We start from the raw sequence: 26,803 nt of genomic DNA on the forward strand, positions 1-26,803 counted from the left end.
CCTGCTGCCATGTTTTATTTAGTGATAGGTTAACTCTGTGTGTAAATGTTTGTTTAGGCATTTATTAGACTAGCAGGAGCTAATGAATCTTTGTTACTTGCAGAGCTTATTTTGAGAGGCAGTACAGTTAAGTGAAGAGGGATAGAAGCCATCAGAGGATGAAGACTTGGCTTCTCTGAACAAATTCGTTTTTCATTTCCTGACCATGTATTTCTTTTTCTAAACGATGTAGAGGTGGTTGTAATTCGCTTCTATGACTAATTACTTCAGCCATTGTCAGATACAGTGCTCTGACTTGTCCATCTCTCACTCTCTATAACGTTGACCCCAAAATAAGGAACAGTCTGCTGACAGATCCCAGGGAAGCAGGCTGTTAGCTCACACTTAAAAATGATTTGCAAGTGCTAGTTAAACTGTTATAGCCAAATCCCCCTCCGTCTAATTATGTTCCTTCCAATGTGCAGTACTTCAGCATGTTTAGATTTAAAAAGCAAACGAAACCCCAGCCTCCCTGAGGAGCAGCCCAGGTGCCTCTCAGGGCTCACAGAAGCCCTTCACCTGAAGAACAGCTCTCGGTGTTGGCAAAACAAGTCTTGGTCTTGTAATCTCAGCCGAGGCGGTCTCCGGCGCATCTCGGTCCATGACACTGCATGGCCGTACTTGTGCTGAGACCGGCCGGAGCCCGCGGGCGAGTCCTCGGGGCCGGGCACGCCAGCTTTTCCTACCTGGCAGATCACTACCGCTGCCTCTGAAGACGTCCATGAGAAAAATGACTCCCTTGGTCACCACTCAAAGCTCCCTGCAGGAAATGCCTCTTGAGGTCAGGGAGCCCGCTCCTGGACAGCCAAAATTCCCACTTCCTAGCTGACTGATAGTACGTGTTTGACTTGGGTGTCTCAGCCGGGGACAGGGAACAGTCGAACAGCAGTATTTCTGTTTTGCATCGGTTTTCTTAGTGGAGTCTTTCCACGCATAAGTTTCCAGCGGGTTATTTTGTCAGGGTGGTTTGCAGCGGGGCAGACGGGCAGGAGGCACTGGGGTGGCTGAGCCCGGTGGGGTCTGCGGGGGGTGTCATCCCCAGCCACGCGCGGTGGGGTAAGGTCAGGGGGGAGATGCGAATCTGCAAGTCATCCTCTCGGCACGCCTGGCGGGGAGGCAGGCTGTGCCGGGGGGGCAGAGGGGAAAACACATTCAGTGTCTTGACAACGCTGTCCCGGCTATGAATCAGAAGAATAGCTTTGCAGCTATGGCTGGACGTGGGCTGGGTCATTCACCCGAGCGCAGGAGCCGGGAGCAGCCTTCCCACGGCCTCCCCGCTGGCATGCCGTGCTGCGCAGCGCCTGCAGACTTGCATCTGCAGTTCAAACCTTTCGCTTCCCTCCCTGCACCAGTCCTGTAAAAAAGCAACTCTGAAATTCAGTTCCACCAGTGTTCAGGCACTGCCTTTCAGCTTCTCTCCCAGGCTCCCAACAACGGCACGTACCGGCTTTGTCCCTTCGCTGTGCCGCTGGTGGCTTCCCCCAGTGCCTGCGGACAGGGGCGGTTTCCCAGCTCCCCTGGCTGGATCCAGGTCCTTGTAGTGGTGAGAGGACTGGGAGGGCTGCGCGGTGGGGAGATAGGTGTTGAGGCACTAGAAGGAGCTGCGCGTTCTGTACTGTGAAAGGTGGGAATGCCTCCGTGCCAGAATAACACCTAACCTGCCTTTACCCCTGCCCAGGCTGTAGATGCAGATGATGCTGTCGTGCGGTCGCAAGAGCCAGTGGGCGCCTCCCCCCCAGGATTCCGCCCTTGGGTACACAATTTTTACATTTTTCAGCTGTTTTCCCCCATCTGTGTTCCATTTCAGATGACAGCCTGCTTCTTGGGACTGCTTGAATCGCTCTGGTCATTGTGTTCATTCTTTCTGTTTGATCAATTGTTCTTGGGGTCCAGACCTTGTTTTTTCTTTGCTGCTTGAAGGGAGTCTTCAAATAAACTCTCATTTAAACACGAAGAGGATCATTACACCTACAGCTTCTACTTCTGCAATGTCTACTGTTGGCAAAAGCAACCTGAGCGCACCGCTTTTTCTCAGTAAAACAGCACAGTGTCTTGAGTCCAGAGTCGCATTGTGAAACTTGTTTCTTTTGTCCATTTTGTGTTGCAATCACTCTGCCCCATTCAAAAATCACTTTCTCTTCCAGGCCTTAAGCAACTAAATCCTTTCAGATGGAGCCACTTTAGGTCTTGCGTGCACTACATTGTCTTCCATCCCTTTGTGTTCCATTTTTATCTCTTAACTTTTTTCCAGCATGTCTCCCATTCGCGCCGTGTTTGATTCGCTCTGCTCTGCGGTGTGGTGGCGTTATGAAGGAGAGCTTGGCCGGACACTGCTCTGGTTGAGCCCAGTCCTGTGGCTGGGTGCCATAATCACCCCACGCTCTCTTCTGCTTGTGCTCTCAGTGGAGTTGCTCAGCACTCGTTTGGGTCTACGGGACTTTTTTTGAAGTGACCCATCCTTTTGCTTCCTTTAGGTGACGGAAGAAGCTTATGTCCCGGTTGGAGACATGAACGGCATGGGATTCAGGCCCTTTGATATGGTTATCCCTTTTGCCGTGAGGAAAGGAGAAATAACAGGTACCTGGAGTATGCGTAGCCTCTCGGGGAGGTTTTGCTTTTTGTTAGCGTGTTTATCCGTTTGCAGCTAACAGTCTGGGTGGTCCAGACCACAGCCTGTGGGGGAGGATTGTATCCTGCCAGCAGCTTGGTGGTTTAATTTCACATGAAGTGGCACCCGCTGAGGGTGAGTAGGATACGCCCCAGCGATGGTTTGAGTTAAATGAGGGGTTTCTTGGTGGTGCCGTGGTCCCCAGTGCTAGGATGGGAGCAACTGCACTGTAGGACCTGTTGCTGCTTTTTCCCCTCTGGAGCAGCTACACGCATCTTTGATAAATTCTCTTATTTATAGTTGTGCAGATGCTGCAAAACGGTCTAATCCGGCATTCTGTCACATGCCTTCTCCAAAGCAGGCGACCCCTCTTCCACAGGTCTGGCAGCTGAGAGCATCGCCCCAGTAACACCCCAGTTGCGCTGAGCTCCTGCACACATGGGCTGTGTCCCCTCCTGCCCTCTAGCTCAGGAATCCCACCCCAAGCCCTGGTCTGTCCCTGCTGAAGGGACAGTCGATCTTTCCTTTTCCAAAGAGCCACAGGAGAGGGGAGCGTCTTGCGAGGAGGTAGATCGGTGCCTTTCCTGGGGCTTGCCGTGGAAATTTCAGTGGCTGAAGCAAACAGCCCTGCCTGCGGAGTTTGTAAGGTCACAGGACTGTTTGCCAGATGTCTACCACTGCGTTGTATTCATGTAGCTTAAGTAGAAAACATGTCTGGTTAGTGTTCCCATTAGTCTCCTATTTGTGCCTGTGGGTAAGGAATTTAACAATTTAAAATGCTTGTTTAAAATGGCTAGACAGTTCTTTGTGGGTGGGAGAGGGGAAGCAGGCAACTTCTCCTTTTGTAACTCCCACGGTGGCTTTTTGTAGGTGAAGTACACATGCCCTCTGGAAAGACGGATACGCCAGATATTGTGGATAACAAAGATGGCACAGTAACAGTGAGATATGCTCCTACGGAGGTGGGGCTGCATGAAATGCACATAAAATATATGGGAAAGCACATCCCAGGTGAGTCTGACAAAGCAGGCAACAAATCTGAGTGCAGTGTTCTGCTGATGCATCTGCTCCCTGGTGAGGTTTCTGTAGCTTAGCTGTATGCGCCGCAATAACAACTGCGCAGGATGTCTTACCGTTCAGCAGCAGTTCATCTGCAAACAGTCCAGAGAGCAACTAAAGCAAAGGAGTAAGTGCCGGCACATGTGAGCTTCCATTGTGGTTTAGTAGTACCAGCCAGGCTTAAAATGGATTTTGGTTTTGGAAACTAGCTTTTGTGGCGTTTTATTATGAAGAAGAAACATGCAATTTTCTAACTACCATTTTTTTCAGGTTGAAATTTACTGCTGTGGTGCTCAGCAAAACTAGTGGTTACAGCGTGTGCTTATCCTTAAAACTGCATTGGCATAAAATCTCCAATCTGTGGGGAGGACTAAGTGGCTAAAACACTATAGTTACTCTTTCCGTCCCATTGCAATAAAATAAAACACACATGCACACTATGCTGTAATCTTTCTTTCTTCCTGGCTGCTTCTTAACAAACAAAACCCGCTGCCTTTCATTCCCTTTCTCTTCTCTTCTCTTCTTTTGTCCTTACTTCACCAGCTCCCCGGCCGGAGCTGTGCCTCGCCTGGAGGCTGAGGCTGCCCCGTGGTTCTCCGGGCATGGTGGCTGCGTGGGGCTGGGGCGAAAAGGGACAGATCTGTAGAAGGATGTGTAGACATGAGACAAAATACCTCCAGCGCTGCCTGAAGTGGGCTGCTGGCTCTGTTGGTGGACAGAAACACAGGATAACTTTGGCTGAAGCAGGGAGCTCGATAACGTGATGAATGGTGCTATTTCAGTATCTTCAGCGCTTGGTGTAGATGGATATAGCACCTCCATAAGTGCCAAACTGTCGGATGTATCGGTTCAGTAAGTCCGTTACCCTGCACCTGGATGGAAGGATGGTGTGCTGTAATGTTTCCTTCTTGAAGGCTATCATGAATCAAATTTGCTACTGCCTCATCTGCAAAATCTAACTTTGGACTTAAGAGCTATCTGTGCCTTTTTTTGGAGCTGTTATTGGCTGTTGGTGACTGTACTTTTTGTTCTTGTGCACCAGCTTAGCTAATCTGAGGCTGGCAAATATGTTTTTGGATACCCTTCAAATTTGCTAGTTCAGGTTCATTGAATCAGACAATGCGCTGCGCTAGTTCCTAATTCTGAGCTACTAAAATTCAGGATCTGTGCCTGAACTGAAAGCGCACTTCTGAGTCACGTTCTGATTTAATGTGCTAAAAATAAACTTGTAATGAATAAGACCCTTTACAACATCATTGAAGCTTATCTCTGGTAATTTGAGTAACAGTTACTTTGTCGTGACTGAATGTGGAACAAATTGTGGAGAAGTACCTTTTGAAGATGAAAGGGGAGGTTTACTCGGGTTTTTTTAAGTGCATTACAGTCACATAAAGGTCCTTTAAATATCAAGCAGTAAGAATAGCATTGAAGAACACAGGTATCAGTTAGCATAAAAATAAGATCCCGTTGGGTCGGAGCAGCTTGATGTCTGTTTTGTTCTTGTAGTCCAGGCCACTTATCCTTAAAAGTGCTTGTTTTGTTTTTTCCTTAGAGAGCCCTCTGCAGTTCTACGTGAATTATCCAAACAGCGGCAGTGTGTCTGCTTATGGGCCTGGCCTCATTTATGGGGTTGCCAATAAACCAGCAACTTTCACCATTGTCACGGAAGACGCAGGAGAGGGTAAGTCTGTTCTTTAAACTCATCCCACACTGAGCTAGGAACTTCTTGAAAGTGTAATGAGCATCAGCATTCATTTGCATTCATCTCTGCAACTGTGAATCCCTGGTGCGATACAAATGACTTGTGCAAATATCAGGTGAAAGGGATTTCATCAAGCTGTATCTTAGAGTGAAAACTGTCTTATTACTTCTTCCTGAGAGCAGTAGATGTACCCTGTGGTACAGGGTGCAAATGATTCATTTAATTAAAAATGAAGGCAGCTTAGATTTAGTGAATGATGACTGGATGTGGAATCACCGTTGGGTAAATCTAACAGCCTGAATAGAGTTGTGGTCTTAGTGGTTTGGCCTGAGCTCTTTTTGCTGCTTTCCTTTGAAAACATGCATCTAAGCTGCATTTTTGGTACCAAGTACTGGATCTTCCTCTTTGGACCAAGTCTTTGGACTTGGTGTGCACAAAGATTTACAGAAGTGCTGTTCGCTGTGTTGCCTAGGTGGGCTGGACTTGGCTATTGAAGGACCTTCAAAAGCAGAGATCAGCTGCATTGATAACAAAGATGGGACATGCACAGTCACATACCTGCCTACGCTACCCGGGAACTACAGCATCCTGGTCAAGTACAACGACAAGCATATCCCAGGCAGTCCGTTCACGGCCAGGATCACAGGTATAAAGTTTAGACTTCTGGAAGCCCTTCATAATGAAAATTAACCTGTGACAGCACGGGGGACCTGGTTCATGGCAGGAACGCGAAGTCTGCACTTAGCCTTGTCGTATTTTCTGACTCCTTCCTCTTTATATGTTCAGATGATAACAGAAGACGGTCCCAGGTTAAGCTTGGTTCTGCTGCTGACTTTCTGTTGGACATCAATGAGACTGATCTCAGTCTCCTAACAGCCAGCATTAAAGCCCCATCAGGTCGTGATGAGCCTTGTCTTCTGAAGAGGCTGCCCAATAACCACATTGGTAAGCTCTGACAGTCTTGATCAGAGAGAGTAGTATAGGAGCCTCTACTCCAGTTTGCTTTGCTATGTAAAATGACTGACTTCTCCTCTCCTTCCCAGAAGACCGTTGTCAAACCAAGTGGTTGATATTGTTTGGTACAGTTGGCCAAAGACAGAAGAGTGTGAGGAATGACCTCTTGTGTTAGCTTGCATGTGATGTGCCAGGTTGTGACTGAAGTGCTTTTTGTCAGCATATGTGAATGGCTTTGTGGCCCATTTGAGAGCAACACTTCAACATGTGTAAAGAGAGTGCTCTTTCAGTATCTCACTTCTTGGTGTGATTCAGGTATTTAAATCAAATATAACATGCATAAAAAGCGAGTGAGTTTGTTGCTTTTCTCTGCTTTGTAGGCATCTCATTCATTCCACGGGAAGTCGGAGAACATCTGGTTAGCATCAAGAAAAACGGGAGCCATGTACCAAACAGCCCTGTAACAATCATGGTGGTCCAGTCTGAGATAGGAGATGCCAGACGAGCAAGAGTTTTTGGACGTGGCTTGGTAGAAGGACGAACCTTTGAAATGTGTGACTTCATTGTAGACACAAGAGACGCAGGTTAGTTCTGTCACAAATAGACTGTGAGATATGTATCCTCTCCAAATGAGTGTTGTCTCCCTCAGTGTGTAACCACCAGGTCACGAGCTGCAAAGCAGCAGATGCAAATAGTGTATTAAGCATGCACGGTCATTATTGTCAGTTATTAACTACAGACAATGCTACTAATTTCTAAAATGCTTTGCATTGTCTTGGCTGATGTCTTCTGTTACAGCCAACAGGGACTCACTGAGGCACTGATGAAGCTTTTCTTTCATTTGATGGTGGTGGTTCTAGTATCATTGTGTACAGCAAGAAAGAAATGAGGAAGATATTTCCCTGTTGGTTTAATGTGGAGCCTTGGCCACAGTCTTTGAAGCTAACTTTTCAACATTAATGAAGTAGAACGGATATGGTCAGCATTTTGGGAGCTGAATGCACGCTGTGCCTTGAATATCTGACTGATTAGGACTACAAAAATATCATTATGGCATCATGCAACTCCCATGTGCCCGTTATGGTACAAGCCTACTGACTAGCTACTGCTATGGGTTTGGACTATTTTATGTCAAATTTATATGGAAATCTTAGCTAACTTAGCTGTATTGCAGGTTATGGTGGGATCTCGCTGGCAGTTGAAGGACCCAGCAAGGTAGATATCCAGACTGAAGACCTAGAAGACGGAACTTGCAAAGTGTCCTATTTTCCAACTGTACCTGGTGTATACATTGTGTCCACTAAATTTGCAGATGAACATATTCCAGGTAAGCAGAAGTGTTGGGCAACTTTTTGTTAGTACCACTAAAGTCTCGCCCAGCTGGCCAGAGCACTGGAAATGCGGGTGGGCTGTGTCATCTGGCTCGGACCGTAAGTCCCAAAGATTCAAGGAGGTCCTACCGGTACCCTCCAGAAGCAGCAAGCATCCGAAACTGTTCTGGTTACATGGGTGTATTTCACTTGGACTTGACTGTCCGTAGCTGGCTCTAAAACTTCCCCTGTGATGCACTACAAGTCAGAGGAAGCTTTAACTCCCCCCCTCGGTGCGGTGTGTAATGAGCAAAGGAGGAATGACTTGCTGTGGCACTTACAGGCAGCCCATTTACTGTGAAGATAAGTGGTGAAGGAAGAGTTAAGGAGAGCATCACACGGACAAGACGGGCTCCCTCTGTTGCGACAGTAGGAAGCATATGTGATCTGAACCTAAAAATTCCAGGTAAGCAACATCCCTATCCCCATAACCATAACTCACACTTGCATGGTGTGGGTGTACCTGAAGCAGCGGAAATAGGAATTTCAATGTTAAGACATCCTCATATTAAGATAGTTTAGGGAAGAGACGCTGGTAGTGTGGTCTCTTTGAATGGTTAAAAACAAGCATGACCATGATCCAACGTATGGAGAAATAAATACCAGGGAGGCCTTAATCTGTTCTGCGTACAGCAGGCTGGAGAACGGGCTGCAGAGCTCACCCTGCCTGCAGGGTTTCAATATCATCACGTTGACTGTTAAGTGTTTGTACTGCTGTCTGGCAAATGTGAATCATGTAGGCCAGTCTTAGCTGGCTGCACTTATCCAGCCTCTTCATCTGCCTCCAGAGCACCTGGTGAGCTGGAACTGGCCGGGCTTGCTGCTCAGCAGCACACGTCTGGGCGTAAAAATGGGCACCTACGTGCCTCTTCTGTCATTCATACTGTGTAATCACTTGAGTCAGGTCCTGCTTTCCCCCCAAAAAAAATACCAAAACACTTTGTCACTCTCTAATCTGCATTTTTTTATTCTCTTTTTAGAAATTGATTGCGGGGATTTGACAGCCCAGGTAACTAGTCCCTCTGGAAGAAACTTTGATGCCGAAATCGTGGAAGCTGACAAAAACACCTATTGTGTCCGCTTTGTGCCACAAGAAATGGGGGTCCACACTGTGGATGTCAAATACAGAGGGCAGCCAGTGCCGGGCAGCCCCTTCCAGTTCACCGTGGGACCACTGGGCGAGGGAGGAGCCCATAAAGTGAGAGCTGGAGGCCCAGGGCTGGAGCGTGGAGAGACGGGTGTCCCAGGTGAGTCCCCTGCTCTTGCTAGGCTCCAGTGCCCACCATGTGGAGGTCTGCAGTGCAGTGCTTTGGTTTTTGTTGGCTTCTCCTCTGAGAGCTTGAGCAGAGCTTGGTGTAACACTGTAGGGTCGCCCCAAGCCAGGGGTGGTCAGTGGAGAAACATGGAGAAGTAATATTGCTGTGTCACGTGGATGGAGAAGTCTGGAAATCCACATTTTGGAAACTGACTGCTCTCACAGGATGACCTTGAGGTTGTAAGGTGTGGTATACAGGGCTGCTAGGCAGATTCAAGGCTAATAGGAGCCTCTTGGAGGAACTGCTAGGTGTTGTTACCCAGGATGATGGGACGAGGATGTTCCTTGTACACTTAACTATGGCGTGCTGCATGGTCTCTTGGGAAGAAGCTGCAACTCAGCAGCAGTAAACTTACTCCTGTGTGTGCTCTCCTGTGCTTCAACAGCTGAATTCAGTATATGGACACGGGAAGCTGGAGCGGGAGGACTGTCTATTGCAGTAGAAGGCCCAAGTAAAGCAGAAATCGCCTTTGAGGACCATAAAGTTGGATCTTGTGGTGTATCATACATAGTTCAAGAGCCAGGTACGTACCAAGACCAAATCATACTGAAATAACACTGAATGCTACTTTCAAAGAAACTAAGGATACTCACTGCTGCTTTTCTCCCTGCAGGCAACTATGAGGTGTCCATAAAGTTCAATGACGAGCACATTCCTGAAAGCCCCTACCTGGTTCCTGTCATCGCCCCCTCTGATGATGCTCGCAGGCTCACTGTCACTAGCCTTCAGGTGAGACATAAGGAAACATCTCCACAACTTGCCACACAGACTGATTTCGTCCTTGTTCTCCGAGACCAAAATGGTTGTCCTTTCTCCTTAGTAATAGGCTTGCCTTCGTTGGTGCTTGTTTTCAAGCTCAGCTTGCAGCCAGAGAGGTTTTTGGCAGCTGGGCTCTTGGTAACTTGGGCCAGTAGAGCTGGCCCAGCTCTGGCTAGCCAGAATTTGAAGGCAGAATGCTCAACTAAGTATATTACATGTGGTAACACTTGGGAATTAAGAATAAGAGGCTCTAGAAATGGCATTGGAGGAGCTAAAACTTGCTTTCTACCCATTAGCTAGGGGAAGGCCGAGGAGAACTGAAACATGAATGTGAACCACCAGTGATCATGCTGGTACCAAGTTACTCGGTTGGGATGTGGACTGGTGAAGAGCTGGGGTTCCACGGGCGAGGCAGCGTCAGGCTGTGTGTGGTTGGGGATGTTGCTGCAGCCTCGCTGGAGCGTTCGCGTGGGCAGATGGAGGGGGCCCCGCCATGAAGTCAGAGCACAGATTTGCTCTGACTGATGTCACGAAACCACACAGTCGCAGCCGAGCTGATTCATGAACACTAGTGAATCTCAGAGTGAATCACAGCTTTGTAGTTGGTCTGGGCTCGTCTGTTAACCTCACCGTATCATTTTTGTGTGTGTGTGGTTACATGCATTAAAATACAAGTAACATTAAAGGCCTGACTTAAATCTCCAAAGCCAGAAACTTGGACGTGAGACTGAGAGTCTGTGTCTAAATATACTGTACCTCAGTCCGCATCGAGTTGTGATAAGCAGTTAGTACTTCAGTTGAGGCTTTTTTTTTGGGCATGTCCCAGCTGTGGTCCCCAGGAGTTTGCCTGGGCTGCAGGATTCTTCCACCTTGGCTGAGTAAATGAATCATGACAGCCTGATCCGATAGTATCTCTTCTAACCAGGAGTTACAAGGGCGTTAATTAGTCGCTGTGGTATTGATGTTTCTCTTGTGTTTCATTTAAAGACTCTTTGACAGGAATACTCGCTTCAATTAAGTCCTGGAGAGGCAGATAAAGCTGAGTATTCGGTAACGGAGCGCAGTGTGCAGCATCAGCCTCCCCTAAACCCACATCAGGGACTTGCTTTATACGTTGTACCTCAGTTCTACTCAGTTGCATTTATTTCCCTCTTCAGGATTTAGTTGAAAACAAAATCAGGTAAAGTATGTTCAGCACAAAATATTACTGCAGGTTAGCTGCAGGGGCTGCTCTGGTTGAGGAGTGGTGCAGCACGGATGCTGAGCTGCCTCGCCTTCCACCGACGGCCTGACAGCACGGCAACATCTGGTTTTGTGTCTTAAATTACTTTCTCATGTTAAGACATCTTGTGGTGGTGTTCTAAATGCAGCCTCTTGTGGCAAATATAAACACGCACATTACTCTTTCAGACAACTGGGCTATCAGAGGCTTTTCCCCTGAATGAATCTGGAATGAATGAACGGGCTGAAAATGGAGCTATAGCTTAAACATCCTTTAAGTCAAGTGCCTGAATACTGGGGGCTGACCTCAGCGATAACGGGTGACTAGTCTCGTAAACTCTGATTTGGCAGAGTTGTCTGGCTTCCAAAACCGGTCTGTTACCATGGGAAAAATCAGCCTAGCCAACCTGGGCGACTCCTAAGCCAGCCACCCCCTCAGAGGGAGAGAGCTTCTGATTTGAGAGTTAATGCAAGTCACAACTTTACTCCTTTGGTTGAAATCTGGGGAAAAAAAAGAAAAAAAAAATTAAAAAAAAAAAATATATGCTGAAGCGGTTATCTCCCTGCCACAAATCTTGTGCTGTCTGAAACGAGAAGTTTAAATTTGATAATCTGACTGTTGCATTCTCAGGAGTCTGGATTAAAAGTTAATCAGCCAGCATCCTTTGCCATAAGGCTGAACGGGGCAAAGGGCAAGATCGATGCTAAAGTCCACAGCCCCTCCGGAGCTGTAGAAGAGTGCCACGTGTCTGAGCTGGAGCCAGGTGAGCATGGCTTTACGTTGGTCAACACAAAGCGGGTGACCTCCAAAACACGCTCACTGCCCCATGGCGAGGGCGTTTAGTCCCTTTGGCTTGCGAACAGTGTATCCCGGGGACAAGGACCTGGCTTGGAGAATGACTGCTTGGTGTCAAGAGGGTTGTGCCGTGCTTTTCCTAGATAGCTCATGAAATGACTGAGCCCTGACCTCGTGTAAGATACAGATATTTAAGTCTTGGCTTGCCAGTGAAGGTACAGTGATACTAGTCATAAATGAAATATGATGTGGTTGTTGAATTTAGCCAGGGAAGAAGTTTATTTTTCAAAGCTATGCTTCCATCTTAGACTAATAGTTTATTTTTAACTCACACTCACTCCTTCATACTAAACGTCAAGGAAGCTGAATATAAGCAAACACTACAGAAAGCTCAACACCTGTTTCAGCAAAGAGCTTTTCTCTTTCTCTTGAAGTCTGAATGAGTTATGGCCTGTACTATGGACAGACAGCAGCTGTCCGGCAGGGGAAGACCAGTCCTTCCTTTGGGTTGACACGCAATCAAAATGTTAAATATCAACAAATTGATAAATGACTTTATTAAATAAAGGTGCGGCGTCTGTGGTGTCAGAGCTGCATGCTCAGCGCGTTGGTGAGAGCTGGTTTGGTCCTGACAGCTGCTTTTCTTCTCTGCACTGCGCTCTCGACCGCTGACAGGTTGGGCTGTGATTAAGCTGTCATGTTTAGCGCACATGTGAGGCAAATAACCCTAAAACTCACCCCACAGACTAGATGACAGCTGAGATCAGGTCCTAGCAGACAAGGTGAAAATGCAATCTGTGACACCTCCTGCGATAAATGCAGCGTTTTCCTGCCTGCATATGAGCTTAGCAGCTTGTGTAGCTGAGTTTGCTTAAGCTGAGACCAAAATATATTGAAGCGTTACGGGAGCCTTGCTTGGTTTGCTAACCAGCCCTGCACGGGGTTTGATTGCTGTTTGTTTTACTGTTATCTCTGAGATATCAGAAAAGCCACTTCTCTCTTGCAGATAAGTATGCGGTGCGGTTCATCCCCCACGAAAACGGCATCCACTCCATCGACGTGAAGTTCAACGGAAGCCACGTGGTGGGCAGCCCTTTCAAAGTGCGTGTCGGGGAGCCGGGGCAGGCGGGCAATCCCGCGCTCGTCACGGCGTACGGATCCGGCCTGGAGAGCGGTACCACGGGTAACCCTTCTTTTACAGACCTCTTTGCGCTTTGCCTTTCTGAGAGAGACAGAGGCTGTTCCTAGGCGTATTTTTACATGACTTTCCCTGCTAAGGCAGCTGGACTAACCCACATTCTCTGCCGACCTGGGCACAGGCTAATTTTGCTTTCTCGCATGCTCCTCAAGGCTTATAACCATCAATCAGCAAGTCTGCAGGCTATACTGAGCCTTAACAAACTTAAAACCTCTGTAAACCAGCAACTGCAGCACGAGTTCACTTGAACTGGTTAGCGGCTGGGCTGTGACCCTGCCGGTTAGCTTAGCGCCATGTCGGTGGTCCCTCGGAGCGCCGGAGGTGCTCTGGCTCCCTTCCACTCGTGAACACGATGTCTGCAAAGGCTGGAGGCTTTTGTGAACGCAGATGTTGTTGGCTGTCTAGTTGGAGTCTTGTTTAGCTTGCATACCTCTGTTAATTAAACGGCTATGAGGGGGTTCCCAGTTACCTTTTCTCCAGTGCTTGTACCTCTAAGAAATTTCAAGTTAAATGTAATATGATGTGTAAACTCTAGGAAGTAGGGTGGATTTTTCTGTTTTTAGTGTACTATACATGCTTCAGAGGCAGCGTACATGCTGACTCTTCTTGAAAATCTGACACCTAGTTACCTGCTGTGGCTGCCCCACCTCCCATCTGATAGTTCTTGACTCAAGAATGCAGGGCTTACACTTTTTTTTTTTCATTTATATGATTTATGGCCTTAGTAAGAAAGTATGAAAGCATTCCAGGATATGCACTTCAATTTATTTAATTGTGTGCTTTCTTGGGCCACACACACAGGTGAATAGCAGAATAAAACTGATATTATTTTTTTTGTTGATTTGATAAGCAAGGTGATAGCTAGTTCCTCTTATCCTATCTACTGCTGTCTTTTGTAGATTCCATTTCATACCTTTTTTCTCCCTGGAAAAAAAAAAAAAACGGCAATTACTCAGTCAAAGCTTCTGCTGTTCTGGAGAAACCAAGCAGTTGTTTTTGGAAACATGTGGATACATTATGTAAAACAGAGATATTATAGCCTGTGTGGCTTTAGTAGGTGGAAACAAAAGCACTCATTAATACTAGCCACTGATGCATCAGGGTCAGGGGAATTTTTCTCCATCCATAAAAGTGCTTGGGGTTGTTTTTAATCTAAGTAGACTGTTTAAATTCAGCAAAGTTACTCTGTGCCCCCTTTGGCTGCTGCCAAAAGCTCCGTGCCCTGGGAGCTGCTGAGCAGCGTTTCCGAACAATGATGTAGTGTCGAGGTTTCAATAGCCGGTGGCTGAGCACCTGAGACGGCCCCCGGCGGGGTGCGCGTCTGCAGCCTCCAACAATGCGAGCCTTCATTTGGGGCACCGGGAAAAAGCAGTGACTTCGGAGCGAGAAGTCTTCAGCGAGAAGCTGTGAAGCTCGCTGGCTTTGGAAATTAAATTTTCCCCTGGCCGAGCGGTGCGTACGGCAAGCTGGCTGCCTTACCTCCCGGGCAGGCGGTGCCAGTGAGATTTCCTGCTAAAGCGCTGGGAGATGGTACAACCCTCTGTGGGAGCCAGGTTCTTCCAGCATTGCGACACAGCAGCCTCTTGTGTGGAGGGGCTAGAAACTTCTCCCTAGTTTATCAGCATGCTTGCGTGCTTCAACTCACAGCTGTAGTAAACTTTCCCATAACCGCCCTGGTGCTGATTGAGCCCGAGCATTTTGTTCCTCCTCAGCAGCGTCTGATACAACAGCCCAGAGATCATAAATATTTGAAGCCAGAGTTTGACAGTAAATTATTTGGGGGCTGAAAGCCTGGCTTAATTTTTTTCTTGTGTTGCTGGCATTGTGTCATTGGCTTAGTATTAGCAGCAGTAATTCAGCTGTGTTAACCAGATGCTGTAATTAAACAAGCTTTTGTTTCCACAAACTGCTTGGAGTGCTGTTGCCGAGCAGTTCAAACACCCGTCTCCTCCAGGAGATCTCCTGCCCCTCTTCTCTGTTCCTTTCTTGTGGGTTCTTCACTGCTGATTTACGGTCAGGGCAGTGAGATGCCTCTGAGCTTTCCTGAGCTCAGCCGCCCAGGAGGCTGTGTCAGCGCAGGCTCTGTCGCCCAGCAGAAAGGCGCTTGTTCTAAGAGTTTTCTCTCCCAGTCAGTCTTTTGATGCCCAAATCCTTCCGTTTTGGTCCTAAAGGGCTCTCGTGATCCCTTTTCCCACCTGCCCTGCAGTCTCTCGGGATGAGCGGAGGAGGGAGCCGGGGTGCGGAGCCCCCGGTCGGGGATGCCTGGAGGCAGACGCGCTGTCCCTCCCTGTCTGCAGCCTTGTGCAGCCCCGTCTTGCACCGAGTTACCCCTTCCTATTTAATAACGGGCTGCTTTTGTAACGTCGGGTGTGAGGAAGAGTGTGTCTTACTGTGCTACGTCTTTCTAGGATTGCAGTCGGAGTTTTTCATTAACACGACCAAGGCTGGTCCAGGTACCCTCTCTGTTACAATTGAAGGGCCATCAAAGGTGAAAATGGACTGCCAGGAAACTCCAGAAGGTTACAAAGTCATGTACACACCCATGGCTCCAGGAAACTATTTAATTGGAGTTAAATATGGTGGACCTAACCACATAGTGGGCAGCCCCTTCAAGGCAAAGGTTACAGGTAAAAAGCTAACCAGTATTTACTGCGTGCCTGAAGTAGTTTGTGTCATTCAGCAAATATGTCCCTCTGAGATAGTGCGGCATTCAGGTCTAGAGGCCCAAAAACACAAGGAGCAAAACATTTCTCCCTGTCACCTCCACAGCCTAGATGAGAGGTCTCAGGAGAGGCTACAAGAGCATCAGTCACGGAGCTCGCCAGCTTGACTCAGCAGAGGGCTGTAAAACAGCTTCATGGGGGAATATTAAATCCTGAGCTAGCATTAGGGCGTTGCATTTGCAGTAGGGAAATATTACTTATTTACCCATTTCCCCCCCAGCCAAGCCTGAAACCTGGCTGCCTGTAGCATAAGTGATGCCCCTCTTGGTCTCATTTTGGTGCAGGTGTCACCTAACCAAAGGTCAGTAATGTCTGGGATGCTTCTAGATGACGTGAGGAAGGCTGGTTTAGGAAGCTTTCTCTCTTCAGCACTGTGTTTAAGCACAGACTGGAGTTCATCTCTCCTGCTGCCCCTGAGCTAGTGAACCCTCTCCTGGTGCCCGTGGCGCGGTGATGTTCTGGGGAGCGGCGGCAGGGACTGCGCTCCCCCGGGCTGGGACATGCTCTGCTTTCAAAATGGGTTATTGCAAAATTTCACTCGCTTTTCTGCCAACTCGAGCCATTTTTGGCATTTGGTGATTGGAGCACAATTAACTCTTCTTAAGCAGCCAGCTTTGCTTAATGAATCCTGAAGTTCTTGTGGTCCTTTAACCACTCAAGGGCTCTGGGATGGGATTGTCGCCAGCGTTGCTGGAAGATGTCAGCTTAAAAACCCAAGTAGGAAATTGCTCCTCTCCAAAAATGCATTTTGGATGCAGAATGCGTGCTAGTCATTAGGAGGGTTTTGAAACCTCCTTGTTAAACGCCTTTCAGATGGGTGAATCTGAATGTCAGAAGTCTTTTCTGTTTCCAGGACAGCGACTGGTTAGCCCAGGCAGCGCCAACGAAACTTCTTCCATCCTGGTAGAGTCGGTGACAAGGTCATCGACTGAAACTTGCTATAGCGCCATTCCCAAATCTGCCTCAGATGCTAGCAAAGTGGTTTCCCGGGGAGCAGGACTCTCAAAGGCTTTTGTGGGTCAGAAAAGCTCCTTCTCCGTGGACTGCAGCAAAGCAGGTATGGGTATAGGAACTCGCTGGGTCTCAGGGTGGTTTAGTTGGACAGTTTTTGCCCTGAACCAACTTGCAAAGTTAAAATTCAGAGCTTGAGGTGATGATCTGGTTCTAAAGGAAAACTCTGAAGGCTACATGGTGCTCAACAAATCAGTCCTAATAGAGAGGCTGTAAAGATGCCAGTTCCTCTCCAAATGGCTTTATCTGAGCAAGGTGCACCTGAAAGAAACCACAGGGTTATGGCATGAGAACAAACAGGTTGCTGAACTTCGGCAACCCCTGTGGTGCATTGTAGCATGTAAGGTGTTCCCGTGTAGCATGTAAGCAAGGTGTTCCCGTAAGCCTTCAGCGCTGACCGTCATCATCTGGGAGCTCTGTGGTGGGTGGATTACAGGCCAGCCATGTTCACGGCTCTCTGCTAGCTACTTCTAATGAAGTACTTGAAAGGCAGTGCCTGCTCGCTTTCGCGAGCAGCGTTCATGTCCCTGTGCTCTAGTTAGATAGTGCTCTGTCAGGTCTTCTGGCAAAATGCACAAATAAACCCTTGCCTCTACGAGGCTGAAGGCTCTTTTTAAATAAAATTCCTTCTTACACCTAATTATCTTAGCCGTGCCTCAGGCTACCGCTCTGAATTAAAATAACAAAATCCTTGCATTATGGAGCTAATATATTATGGTACAACTGTGCTTGTTTATTTAAGCTTGGGAATGCTAACAGTCTGTTATTTTGCTGTAGGTTCAAATATGTTGTTAGTTGGTGTCCACGGACCTACAATACCCTGCGAAGAGGTATCCATCAAGCATTTGGGCAGCCACCAGTACAACGTAACGTATGTCGTCAAGGAAAGGGGTGACTATATACTGGCGGTGAAGTGGGGTGACGAGCACATCCCCGGGAGTCCCTTCCACGTCACCGTCCCTTAAACTCGTCCAGTGTCGGAGTCAGTCGTTGCGTTTGCAATTCAGATGTAGAGTTATACCGGGTGCAGTCCTGTTGCAAAATGCAGTATCTAGATACACACGGCTCACATTTCAATACAGTCAGAAGTAAACTCTGTAACTTTTATTTTTCACAAGCATTTCACTTCTATCCTACTTACCAACCTAATGTTAATCTATTTAATGTCCTCCTCAAATTGTACCTTTGCAGTACTGTCTGGGTCACTGTTAATGTTTGGAGAATCATGTGGATAACTAGACACTAATTTCCCTTGCGGATGTTAAAGACTTTAGATGTTAATTGAAAACTGGAATTTGTCTTTGTTAATTGGGTATCTTAACTACTGATTTTATTTGACTGGAGACTTTACGTTTTAGTTATGGAATATGACTTGGGCTGTCCCCAGTTCAAATTCTTTTCTGTAAAGAAATGAGGTAAAACTGGTACTATAATAGGTGCCTTTGTATACTTGATCAATTTTAACGCTTAACATTATAAAAAGCTACTAAAAGTGGCTTTACCACTCAAATTTAAAATGTTTCTGAAAATGCTTTGCTAATGGTTTACATTTAGGAAAAGTTTATCTTTTATAGCACACCAAAAGCAGACTGAAAATGACTTCCTGGAAGCTTTCAGCCTTTCTATGTTAACGCTTTGTAAATCTAGACAGGTAGCTTTTTGGCCATGATGCTAGCGATGTGTTTTTTAATTAGCTTGGGATTCTGGTGAAATTTCTGTGACTTTACAGGTAACTCCCCACACTCTTTGATTTATTTTAAGAAACCCCCCCCCCTGGTTTGGCTGAGTTAAATAAAGCCCCTACACTTGCCGAGCCAGGTGTAGCTCTCGCCTGTGTCACCCAAAATTGATGGAGGTCAGAGCACAGCGGTGTATTGGGAAGATGATCAGCGGTTTCCCTGGAGGCTGCGGGCTGGGCGAGTAGCTGAGATGGTGCAAAGAAGCCAGCCTGGGGATGGGACCCCACACTGTAGGCGGGTATGGGGCGGGTATGTGAATTTACCAATAATAGCAACACCAATCAACAAACCCATCTTTGGCGCAAGTCGTTTTATTATATCTCAGTCTAAGGACATGCTTGAAGCACACTCCTCTCTCCTGAAATCCCCTTCGTGCTGAAATCCTGCTGAGGGTCAGGGGGGGAAAACTTCCATTACAACTTGTCTCTTTGTCCTGGATTACTCCGTGCTACTTCCCAAGTGCGTATCTGAATTGCTGTCAGCTGCTGGGGCTTTAGTAAACTCTCCAAATGAGCTTTAACTCTGCGATTAGGAGAAGGTAGGATTTGTTTGAAAACCTGTTGAAACGTCACTGTCTGTCCCTAGGGAGAAGTTCACGCTTACGGTTCTGTAGTTACGTGTGGATGCACTGCTCTCCAGCACAGTCATTGGGGAAATAAAGGAAGGTTGGGGTTTTTTTACTGTGCTTTTTTTGTGCCTTAATGTGAAATGCTCATTACATTGTAAACTAGGAAGTAAAAACAAAATAAACTGGAATAAAGTGCAGGATTGTAAAATTGTATCTTATAACTTATTAAATAGAAATGTTTGCTTCATTAAAATGTGCATGTTAAAACCAACATTGGATTCTTTTCATATGTAGTCAGTAAAGTTCAAAGTAAAACTACAGCGTGAGCAGCTTCAGGCAGACCGAATAACCCCCGGCCCACGAGCTGTGCAGGCAGCCTTGAAAAACTTAGGCATAACCTCTGTGCCATTCTTTTTTTTCTTTTTTTTTTTCTCTAATTTTTTTTTTCCCTAAAACAAAATGTCTGGAAGAAGTTTAAACCACGGCATAAAGGTACTGTGCGGCAGCAGGTGGAGTGTGAATGGGGCATGATGCGGCTGTGCCGGTTTTCCCCTGCGTAGACCCCGTATCCGGGGGCAGCAGAGCAGGAGAGTGGGATGTCCCCGGAGGTGCTGGCAGGAGGATAGGGCTGATCCCGGGGCGCTGCCGGTGGCAGCCGTTGGCTCTTCTGGGCTCCATGGGGCTGTTTGCAGAAGGTGTTTCTCAGTGCAGCACTGCACCTGGGGCCGGCTCGCCTCCGGCGCACGGCCATGGAAACCAGCAGATGTTTTCCCAAACATGGCTCCCGCTGGAAACCCCGCTGAAACTTGAGATGCAGCGGCTGCCAAGGACTTTCCTGCCCCAGGTTTATCAGATTATTTCCTTTTTATAGTTAACTGTGTTTCATTAGCTCTGTGCTGTGTCAGCCCGAACCTCCTATTTATTGTTTTTAAACAAAACAAACACCTGGATACAGCTGTTGGGTTGAGTAAACCTTGAGAGCCTCACACCTGTATAACTCCTATTTCCCAGTAACCCTGCTCTTGTCTGGCCTGCTCTTGCCTGTTACCGCTTGGTCTCTTGCTCTAATGACACTAGCTGAAGTGAACGGGAGTTGTTGGTGGAGGTGATGGATCCCAATTGTTACCTTGTCTGGTTACCTCCAGCGAAAGCTGAGCTCCACTTCAAGCGAGCAGTTCTGCCTTGCCTGGGCACTGGCAGCTGTGGGGTGGCCACAAAAATGAACTTGTTAAGGACAGCAAGCACCTGGTGGTGTTGATGAGAAGAGCTGTTGGTGCAGCTTGGTTGCATCCATCTTCTTTGGCAACAACATTCAGCCAACTCCACCAGCTCTGGCAGCTGAGGACTGACTTTTTCTTGGGCACAAAGCGGTGCTTTGCGGGGCACTGTGCTCTGCTTTTGGTCTTCAGCACCTTGACAGGGTTTCTGGTGTTGGTGTATTGCGTTATGTCCCAGTGCCTCTTGCTGGGTAGACTTGCAATGGTACGAGATGTTCTTTCTTCATTACTTATGGAGAACTGGCATGAGTTTTTTTGCTTCTAGCTGTGGAAGTGGTTTTTTTTCTGCCAGTGTGGTTGAACTTAAGTTCTTTTTTTTTGTTTATAATCTCTCTCCTTGATGGTGGTTTGCAGTAGGATTTAGCCACCTGGTGCCTGTGAGTGCCACTGGGAACTGGTTCATCCCTCCTCAGCTGGCCCAAACTGTCCTGCGAGCACTTGGCTAGATCTGGCAGTGCCCTCAGTAGCCAGCTGGATCCTTGCCTGCTGGTGGCCAGTGACCCAGGGCAGCCCATAAGTCAGGGCACTGCCACATAGGAAAGCCTGCTGGGACCTGCTGCACCTCCAGGGAAGTTCACCAGACATTTTGGTGGGTGGTGGAATGTAAGTCCCTGCGGCACACCAGTTACCCAGGGATGGTAAACTCTCAAGAGCATCCCATCCCCCTGTCTGGTATTGATGGGTTTTGATGCCAGAAGCATTTGTTCATCTCAGTGGGTGAGGAGAAGGCATCTTTGGAGATGATGTCCTGGAGCTCACAACCTGCGCCCTCAGCCTGTCCACTTGAGCCACACCACGCTGCTCAAGTCCATCTTGTAGCAGTCCATCCCTGTGCTGTGCTTGTTCCTGCCGCACCCTGGGGTCTTGCCTGCATTCTTGCTGCCTGCTGGCCTTCTCCTTTGGTTTAGGGGAAGCTGTTGGAGTTCCCTCTTCAGACTCCTCTGAGTGTCCCTGGTCTTGTTTCCATCTGTTTCTGATGGCCACCACTGGAGTCAGCATGGCAAATACCTTGTACACTTGGGCGTTGCTCAAAACAGAATTGTATTTTGTCTTGTGCAGGTTTATTACAGAAGTGCAATCGGGAGACCACCCACCACTTCTCTTCTAATCCATGCCTCGGAGGCTGCTCCTGGGGGCAGGTGAGGTGGTTGATGGCCCCTCCAAACACAGATAGTGTACTTAAACCTGCCGAGGGCACAGCCCTTGCTTTCTGCGCCCCTCACAAATGTGGGTGGTTTTATTGTGCCTTATACAAAAGATGCAGGAGGTCTCGTGTTAGCTGGGGGAGGCAGCTCGTTACAGACTGGGCTCTGTCAGTGGTAAAGGTCCTGGTTTGCTGTGGGTGGCTTTCACGCTGGGCACAAAGCTGCCTTCTGCAGGGCTCCAGTGCCTGGCTGTGCGTTGTTTTGGGGGAAAACCCCTGGGCATGGGCACTTGCAGCCGCTGGCTGGTCCCAGCCTGCAGCACACGCTGTAAACTTTGCCAGCTCTATCGTTTGCCCCAGCGTGACACCGGCAGTGTGGGGATTCGCTTTTCCAGGTAGCTTCAGCCTTTTTGAAACGAAGCATTAAAGGGCAGCTCCTTCCAAAAAGCATAAGGTGCTGTTTCTGCTCGGCTCCCTGCCCCCGGGCACAGGAGAAGGTGATCCATCCAGGGCCTGCCGAGAGCTGGTCATCTCCATCAGCGTTTGCGTGCAAGTAGAATAGTCCTCATGCCCTTTGTCACCTGGCATATTATTCTTCTTGCAATATAATCACCCTGGGATGGTATTGCTTGGGGTGTAGCACCAAGTGCTTTGCTTTATTCACGGGCGGAATCGTGATGCCGGTGATGCCAGTGCTGAGGTGTGCTGGGGCGTTCGGTGACCGGCAGGGATGAGCACAGGGTGCACGGGCAGAGTCGGGGCTGACAGAGCCCCTTTGCCCTTTCCAGTATCAATGTAAGTGATTATCTTGAACAAATTAAAGATACATACCTTTAAATTATTTAATATTATTTAAATTATTAAATCGTTAGATTATTTCAGATTAGTCCTTGAAGTATTTTAAAACTATAATATAGATATAAAAGATAATCCAGTATACTTAATTTTTCTGGTGCTGTTACTGCAGCAGTAAGTGTCTGGTCCATGCCAGGCCTGAGACTGCGCAGAGTACTTCGCACGTCCAAAACGGATCTCCCTTCACCCACCGAGAAGCACTGAGCTGCTCTGACATTTATCGGGTGTATTAGCAATGCGGATGGTGAGGCTGTTGCTCAGCAGGACTCTGGTTTTGGTCAGATTATGCAAACCCTGTAATTAGTTTTCCCCTCTAATTGTCTGTGGAAAGCGAGATTGTGAAGTATCCAATCCAAAACCTGCTTTTTTTCTCTACTCAGTTTTGACTTCTAAATTTATTTGATTGTATTTTCAATTATTTTTTTTACCCCACATTGAAATGTAGTTGCAGTACAGACAATGCACCTTTCTTACTTAGAAAAAGGGAAACAAATTATATATTAATCACATTTAAAAGCCTGTCCAAAATGGTTACGTATAAACAGACATCACTTGACAGAAACTGGGATGGAGTTGCATGAAACTGTTAATTCAGGGAATGGCACAATGCTTTTTTACAGTGTTTTTTATTTGTTTGAAGAAAGGTTCTTTCCAAAACATTCGTTATCATGACGGCTGGCTGCGCCGCTCTCTCCCACGGGACAAACAAAACCGGTTGCCCAGTTTGGCCTCTGCCAGGTCAGGGACAGCTCTGGACCCACTGGCACGCAGGGGACGGGGTCTTGCAAAGCAGCCGTCAGCATCCCCAGGTGTTCAGTCTGTGCTCTAGGCCAGCTGGCTTGCAGGATCTTATCTTTCTTATTTTTCTTCTACGTTATGCATCTCCTGTTTGCATCCAGAGTAGCAGAAAGGAGTGTCTGAAGTTTTTGGTGCTGGCAGTGGCGGTGCAGGACGAGCCGTCGGAGCACCCAGCCCTGCTGTATTGCTGCGGGCCAGGAGCAAACCCGCCTGGTACACACACCTTCAAACATCCAACTCCCCAACTCCTGTAGAGCAAATACTTCTTTTAAAAAGTAATTTTTCCCTGTGTTACAGTAACTTCGAGGTATTCCCCATCCCGCCACGAGGTGCCACATCTTCACGGCTCCATCTGAGCAGGAGACGAAGCAGCAGGATGGGCTACACCAATTTTTTTTCTGCTTAGCCTGCAGTAATCATTAACATTCAGCAGGTCCCTCTCGCAGAAGGTTATCAAAACAGCCCCGCTGCCAACTCTCCCTCTTGTGCAGGGCTGTTTCCCCAGGGCCTCCTGGGAAAATGCCTTTAAACGGCTTTTCAGAATTTCTCAGACTTTCAGAGTTAATTTTCATAGTAGTGAATTTATATTGCATGCTTAGCAAAAACACTGTCACTAAATCAGGCTGGATTTATAGCTCATGTCACTGTTAATTTGACCAGGATTTAAAGCACATTCTTTGTATAACATGAATGAATGGCTAATATATGCAATGCTTTTTAAAAAAAATTGATAGGCAAAATATGATTTAGCAGGACCCAGAGGTATGTTTGACAGCTCTTTCCTGTGATGAACTGCCTTTCTGCAGGACCTTGGTACTGCAAATATTTACATCCATGCTTACTGGAAGCCTGTGACTCCTTCGAGCCCTGTGGAGGAGCCGGGAGGGTATTTCTTTCTGACAGTGATGTCCTGCTAGGGTATTTTTTTGGGGGGTGGGATTTTGCATCTGGCTTTACTGAAAACGGCTGGGGTCAGGCCCCTCTCCCAACTGAGACGCACAGAAAGCGGTCATGTCTCAAATGCCGGGATGTGCAGAGCTTTTCAGCGAAGGTTTCTGGTTCCTTTGCCAATATGGAGATTAATTCCTATAAATCTGTCTTCAGCCTTCAGAAAATACCCTGCAAACACCGACAGCTGAGGCACTATATTTAAAATGACACTTGAAGTATTTAACCTTGGTTTTTTGCACTGCCTGGAAGACCAGACCGCACAGAGAGGGCGTTCATAGTCTTACACCAGGTGATAGTGGAGAGGTTGTGTCACTTAACCTGTTGGATGGCAGAGAGGGACATGGGCTAAATCTGGCCCCGGGGGTTGCAGAAGGAAACCCCAATCCACATTGCAGTTTCCCCCGGTGCCAGAGAAAGGCTTCAGGAGCGTCTGATGCAGGCAGGCAGGGCAGAGAGGGGATGGGGCCACTCGTGCCGGAGCAGCCTTGCATCAATCCCCAAACCAGGTACAAACCCTCAAAGGGCAGAAGTGGAGTCACAGAAAGACATCCCGAAGCGCCAGGCGGGCCGGGAAGGCCATGATCCCAGCTGAACTCAAGCAGCAGGGGTGCGGGTGCGGTGAGGGACACCGGAGAGTCCACCGGGGTGGACATGGTGCCCCATCACCCACCAGTGCCCGGTCCCGGGACTCGCTGGTGGCAAGGGGAGCAGTCTCGGTAAAGGTCATCGCAGCGTGTTTCCTCGTTAAATAACTGCAGGCAATGAATAAACAGGCCTGGAGCCAAAAAAACATGCTGCCTTTTCGTTGCAAACCTCGTGTACACCCACAGCGAGCCCGGGGCCAGATGTGGACCAGCTGCGGGCCAGCGCGCAGCCGGGAAAAGCGCTGTACAGAGGCGCATATGGGGACGCAGATCTGTGAGCTCCCAGCGAAGGATGAAATCGTGTTTTTCCACAGCTCTGTTTGCTCTCTGTGCTGTGGCATCAAGCCCAGCCTGGGGCACCAAGCTGCTCCCCGTGATACCTCCAGATGCTGATGGAGCCGTAAAGCAACCAGGCTTGGACAAACTGCTGGTTTCGGCAGTCCCACACCGGTAGGCTCTTTGATTTTTCTGCCTTTGATACTGCTATCGGTGCTACCGGCCCTGCTGTGTGATAGCGCAACACAGCCTTTCTTGGGGCTGCAGCTCAATTGCTTGCTGCACATCTGTATGTGGCCATACATCTGTACACGTGTACTTCTGTATGTCCAGACAGAGGATGCATATGGGTCACAGCCCAAACCCCGTCAGTGGTGGCTTTGGCACCTGCTTCTGTTCACCCATCGCCCATGCGGCAGGGAAGCAGCAGGAGCTTTGGAGGGTGTTGAGGTTTGAACTGTTCATGTCTATGTATATTTGTGCACAGTTAAACTTTCAGGAAAGCAAAGCAAATGTCGATGTAAATCCAAATAAGAGAGGCTGGGCCACACTTGAGTATTGACATGCTAAAGGGCTTCAGACCTGGGGATACTTGCCCTGATGCAGGGAGGGGACAGTCCCCGGTCCTGCTGACCCCTGTCCTTCTGTGGAGTTTGTTAAACAGCACATCCCAGCACATTCGTCTGATTGATGGTGGTCTATATATAATTTCTTAGTATTTCCCTAGCACTGAGTGTTTAGTCGCAGTGCATGCTGCCTTGGTCTGCGTTTGGGCATACACAGACTCTGAGCAAACAACCCAGGTGGGTCCCTGTGGGGGTTTGTACCAGCTCTTCTGTGTCCTCATTGCTGCTAGTACCTAAAACAAGGCTAAAGGAGCTACGCAGAGCCCTGCCCAGGGCCAAAGGGTCTCTTGCCCTGTGGCACAGACAGAGAGGTGTTGGGGACCTTGGTGGTTAGTGGCGCGCAGTGCCAAGGCCAGGAAGAGGACACAAGCCCTGTTCAGATGAGTCCAAGGTGCAGATGGACAAACCTAACCAGTAGAGATGATGGAGGCTATGGAGAAATGGCAGTCCTGCCTCGGACTGCTGCTGTGGGGATTCCCTGCCAAGGGACTCACTCCCCCAGGGCAGCAAAAGCCATACTCATGGGGGTTTCCGCAGGGCGAGGGACAACCCTGGCTCCATCCCTCGCGCAGGACAGCAGGGACCTCCTGTGGGGCTGGGAAGGGGGTGGTCTTCATGAGGGTGTCGAGAATTCAGGTCTGGGGGAAGCGAGGATGCCTCCAGCATCACGCATTGGAGAAGGGCTTTGCAAGGACCCAAGGAGGGATTTGGGGTCTTAGCACCTTTTGTTCAGCTGAACCCTATCTGCTCTGTGTTCTTGCCTGGCCACAGCTGCTGTGGAGGAAACAGCGTTTTCAGCTTCTGAAGAGCCTCTTTGTTTCTCTCCCAGCCATCATCTGAGACCTGTCTTGCATGAGACAAAGTCTCTCAGGCCATTTCAGATTCCCATTGTAAAACTTCTGTTTGATCATCAAGCTCAAGAAGCCTCATTCATAGAAAGAGAAACTTTGTTCTTGCTGCAGAATACATGGAGGCTCCTGCAGGCTGGAACAACTTAAAACCCCCTTTGCAGTTGGGACAGCTGTGTAATGATGCCCTGATGGGGAAAAATCTAGAGATGTCGTGAACTGTGAAACATTTTAGGGTGTAATTATAATATTGTCTAATGGCTGTATGGAATATACACAGGACTATCTATAGAGACCAATGGTCACTGTACGAGCTTTGGA

General features: G+C 48.1%; 1 protein-coding gene across 1 annotated transcript in view; it reads left to right on the plus strand.

Annotated features, from left to right (window-relative positions):
* The window catches only part of FLNB (filamin B, beta), an 83,967-nt gene extending 65,392 nt beyond the window's left edge, over window positions 1–18,575 (plus strand). Inside the window, exons 36-52 of the mRNA XM_009895750.1 lie at window positions 1,718–1,792; window positions 2,514–2,616; window positions 3,518–3,658; window positions 5,259–5,387; window positions 5,881–6,054; window positions 6,195–6,353; window positions 6,743–6,946; window positions 7,537–7,689; window positions 8,016–8,138; window positions 8,713–8,979; window positions 9,434–9,571; window positions 9,662–9,777; window positions 11,660–11,792; window positions 12,831–13,007; window positions 15,431–15,649; window positions 16,599–16,802; window positions 17,534–18,575. Of these exons, the coding sequence (XP_009894052.1) occupies window positions 1,718–1,792; window positions 2,514–2,616; window positions 3,518–3,658; window positions 5,259–5,387; window positions 5,881–6,054; window positions 6,195–6,353; window positions 6,743–6,946; window positions 7,537–7,689; window positions 8,016–8,138; window positions 8,713–8,979; window positions 9,434–9,571; window positions 9,662–9,777; window positions 11,660–11,792; window positions 12,831–13,007; window positions 15,431–15,649; window positions 16,599–16,802; window positions 17,534–17,721 (2,703 nt within the window). The 3' untranslated portion in view covers window positions 17,722–18,575. The remainder of the gene's footprint in view (window positions 1–1,717; window positions 1,793–2,513; window positions 2,617–3,517; window positions 3,659–5,258; window positions 5,388–5,880; window positions 6,055–6,194; window positions 6,354–6,742; window positions 6,947–7,536; window positions 7,690–8,015; window positions 8,139–8,712; window positions 8,980–9,433; window positions 9,572–9,661; window positions 9,778–11,659; window positions 11,793–12,830; window positions 13,008–15,430; window positions 15,650–16,598; window positions 16,803–17,533) is intronic.
* Window positions 18,576–26,803: the final 8,228 nt, after the last annotated feature.

Source organism: Charadrius vociferus, unplaced genomic scaffold, assembly GCF_000708025.1.
Source record: "Charadrius vociferus isolate BGI_N301 unplaced genomic scaffold, ASM70802v2 scaffold512, whole genome shotgun sequence".
NCBI lineage: Eukaryota > Metazoa > Chordata > Aves > Charadriiformes > Charadriidae > Charadrius > Charadrius vociferus.